The sequence below is a fragment of the Bactrocera latifrons genome, unplaced genomic scaffold, assembly GCF_001853355.1.
Source record: "Bactrocera latifrons isolate USDA-ARS-PBARC rearing strain unplaced genomic scaffold, ASM185335v1 scaffold_76, whole genome shotgun sequence".
Lineage (NCBI taxonomy): Eukaryota > Metazoa > Arthropoda > Insecta > Diptera > Tephritidae > Bactrocera > Bactrocera latifrons.
In genome coordinates this window covers 564538-567282 of record NW_017537445.1, presented here as the reverse complement: position 1 = coordinate 567282, position 2745 = coordinate 564538, and the positions used below count along the sequence as shown (strand labels likewise).

General features: G+C 37.6%; 1 protein-coding gene across 1 annotated transcript; it reads right to left on the bottom strand.

Moving 5' to 3' along the window:
- Positions 1-408: 408 nt before the first annotated feature.
- Positions 409-2332, bottom strand: LOC108976390 (NADH dehydrogenase [ubiquinone] 1 alpha subcomplex subunit 9, mitochondrial). Its single transcript, XM_018945451.1, has 4 exons — positions 2146-2332; positions 1580-2018; positions 1155-1520; positions 409-1084 (listed from the first exon to the last, which is right to left on the bottom strand). Exons 1-4 carry the CDS (start codon positions 2183-2185, stop codon positions 691-693), a joined length of 1239 nt encoding a protein of 412 aa, XP_018800996.1. The 5' UTR covers positions 2186-2332; the 3' UTR covers positions 409-690.
- Between the last annotated feature and the right edge of the window lie 413 nt (positions 2333-2745).

Here is a 2745-nt window from a genome sequence, read left to right as displayed (position 1 = left end):
ACGTTTAAAGTTGAAATAATCGCAGTGATCAAACATAACCAACTACAATTTTGAGAGCACCGATCAGCTGCTCAAGTGTGAAAGGTAAATTTTCGTTTCGTTAATATGGCAGCTTTAATTTTCAACTGACAGCTGTTACCCGGTAAGAAGTGGCTATGTTCACTGCTCCATGTTTCTATATATCGATAAATTAAACTTAATGCAAGTATCAAATCAAAAGTAATAAATAAATATGTAAGTGCGATAAGTTATAAACATTCATAATTAACAAAGTACTAACACCTACATGAATATTAGATTTTTATGCAAGCAACAATTTTATTGTCGACTGTTCGAAACATATTCCGTGGGGAAATATTTCTAATCGATAACAATTATTTGCCCAAATAAAAACACAACTCAAATATCTTAATTTTTAATAGGGGTTCATTAACCAAATTACATTTATTTGTTTTTTAAATTTTCATTATCAACTTCTACATCATTCATAATCGACCATAATTCACTAGATGTAACTCCATACCACAAAGACCGCACAACAAGTACAACGAAGAGCAATTCGCGTATATGCAAATGTTTCTTTTTTTTCAAGTCGTTATTTGGCCACCAACGCCACCAACTTTCATATGATGAGTGTTGTTCATTATTTAGTTGGCTATTGTTGTTAGCGTTGTTGCCATTATAGTAGTTTTATGCAAACATACGTAGTTCTTCCCGATGTTCTATCGGTTTTGGAGGAGCTGGTTCCTCCCACTCTCCCAATTCGGCATCATAATATTGCGCTGCACGGTATGGTCGCAATTCCCATGGTACTTGCTCTTCCATTGAGGTCAATTTTACACCCAAATCCTCCAAGCACGGTATGTCGGAACGAACAACATCGGTAATGCATTCGCGCTCGATACGTTCCATATGCAGCTCACCAATAGGTTGTCCAGGGCAGATTAGCTCAGTGAACTTGGCTTTCAATAGAAAGGTTGGATCCCAACGCATGTCATAACGACGGTATCCCCACCATTTCTCATCTTTGCGCATAACACGATGGAACCAGTCAATTAATTCGCTCAACTGGTAGCGTTTTGGTCTGCAGGATGGGAATTGGGTGGTTTTATCATAATGGAAATTATGTAAATTCAACATTGCTCAAAACCTACCCAACAGCTTGATAAACCTGACCAGCAGTATCGGGATCCTTAGCGCAATTAACAATAGCTTGTGCAACATCTGACACAAAAACTGGTTGTTTTACAGTGCGTTCGCCCGCAAACCAGAGTGGCATGGCACGGAACTGGCGACGCCAAATGTGGGCGTAGTAACGTAGGAAACGATCTTCAGAGCCATAGATGTCAGCTGGCCTAATAATGGTGGCCTCTGGGAATTCATCGCGAACAGCACATTCACCGTAGTATTTGCTCTTCAAAAAGTTGCTGCCACCCTCAAGCACAAAGCTCATTGGTTCCGGACTAGCGTTCAAAGCAGACAGGTGAATCAAACGTTCTACTCCAGCTTCTTTGCTGATTCTATAAAAAAATTAAACACTACATGGCAAATCTTTTGAACAAGTTTAATTTTAGCTTACCTAGCAATGCGACGCGCGCCTTCCACATGCACGTCATTGAATTTAAAATTTTTAGTCTCGAACTCACGACCAACTAAGTTGATAACTACATTCGAGTACTTCACAGCATCGCGTATCGCTTTCTCATCTCTTAAATCATAAAATTGGAACAGCACTTGACCCAAATCGCCGCACACTTTAAGACGAATAGCCTCTCCGTGGTCGCCACGATAAGGCATTATCATTTGAGTACCAGTTTTGCCAAGCTTGTTGCAAACATAGCGACCTACGAAACCAGTACAACCGAATATAGTCGCAACAATACCATTAAAGCTGCTACGTCCGCCGGTACCACGACGCATGGTGCTGACATTGGTGCTTTTTAGTGGACGAGGACCTTCCGAGGAGTTCGAAGCATGGCGCACAAAGAGTACGCTCAATGCAGCGCTGGTCTGTTGCTCTGAATTAATTAAACGTGAAATATTTAATAAAAAAATATATGAATTATTTATACATTTTACTGCAAAATGAAAGTTACATAATATTTATGTGCTCCTGTTAGGGCGACTGAGCACAATTAAACTTACTTGCTATCTGGCCATTACGCAGCAATATTATCGAGGACATGTTTAGTTATTTCGCAGTTTAATTGGAATAAAATCCAAGTTTATCTGTTATTTATTCTCCCGAGGAAAATTTGCAAACACTGGTCCCTAATAAAAATTACACTCGTACAGAAAAGAAAAAAACAACCACACGTCTAATTATGAAATGTCAAATTTTGACGTTTTTCTCTTGTACACAAATTTGTTAAAAATAGAGTAAAAATCGAAGGCTTTGCTGGATTTGGATTTTATGGTGATTTACGCATAAATTTAAGCGTTTGGCAGTTCAAAAAATATTTAATGCGTTTATGATGCCTTTGTTAATATATTTGAGTTAAGCTTAAGATAGTTATTTAAGATTTTATAAATTCAGTGAATTCTAATTTATTCAATAATTACAAAAGAAAGAAATAATAAAGAGAATTCAGCAAGACGCGAGTACCCGAAACTCTAGTAATATTGAAAAAAATTTCAAGGAATCCTAGAATAATATTGGGATGTTTTTATCATTCTTCATGGAAACTTATTCATACCTACGTTGCACTTTATTAACCCTTTGGGTAAAAACGAGTTGCACACCAT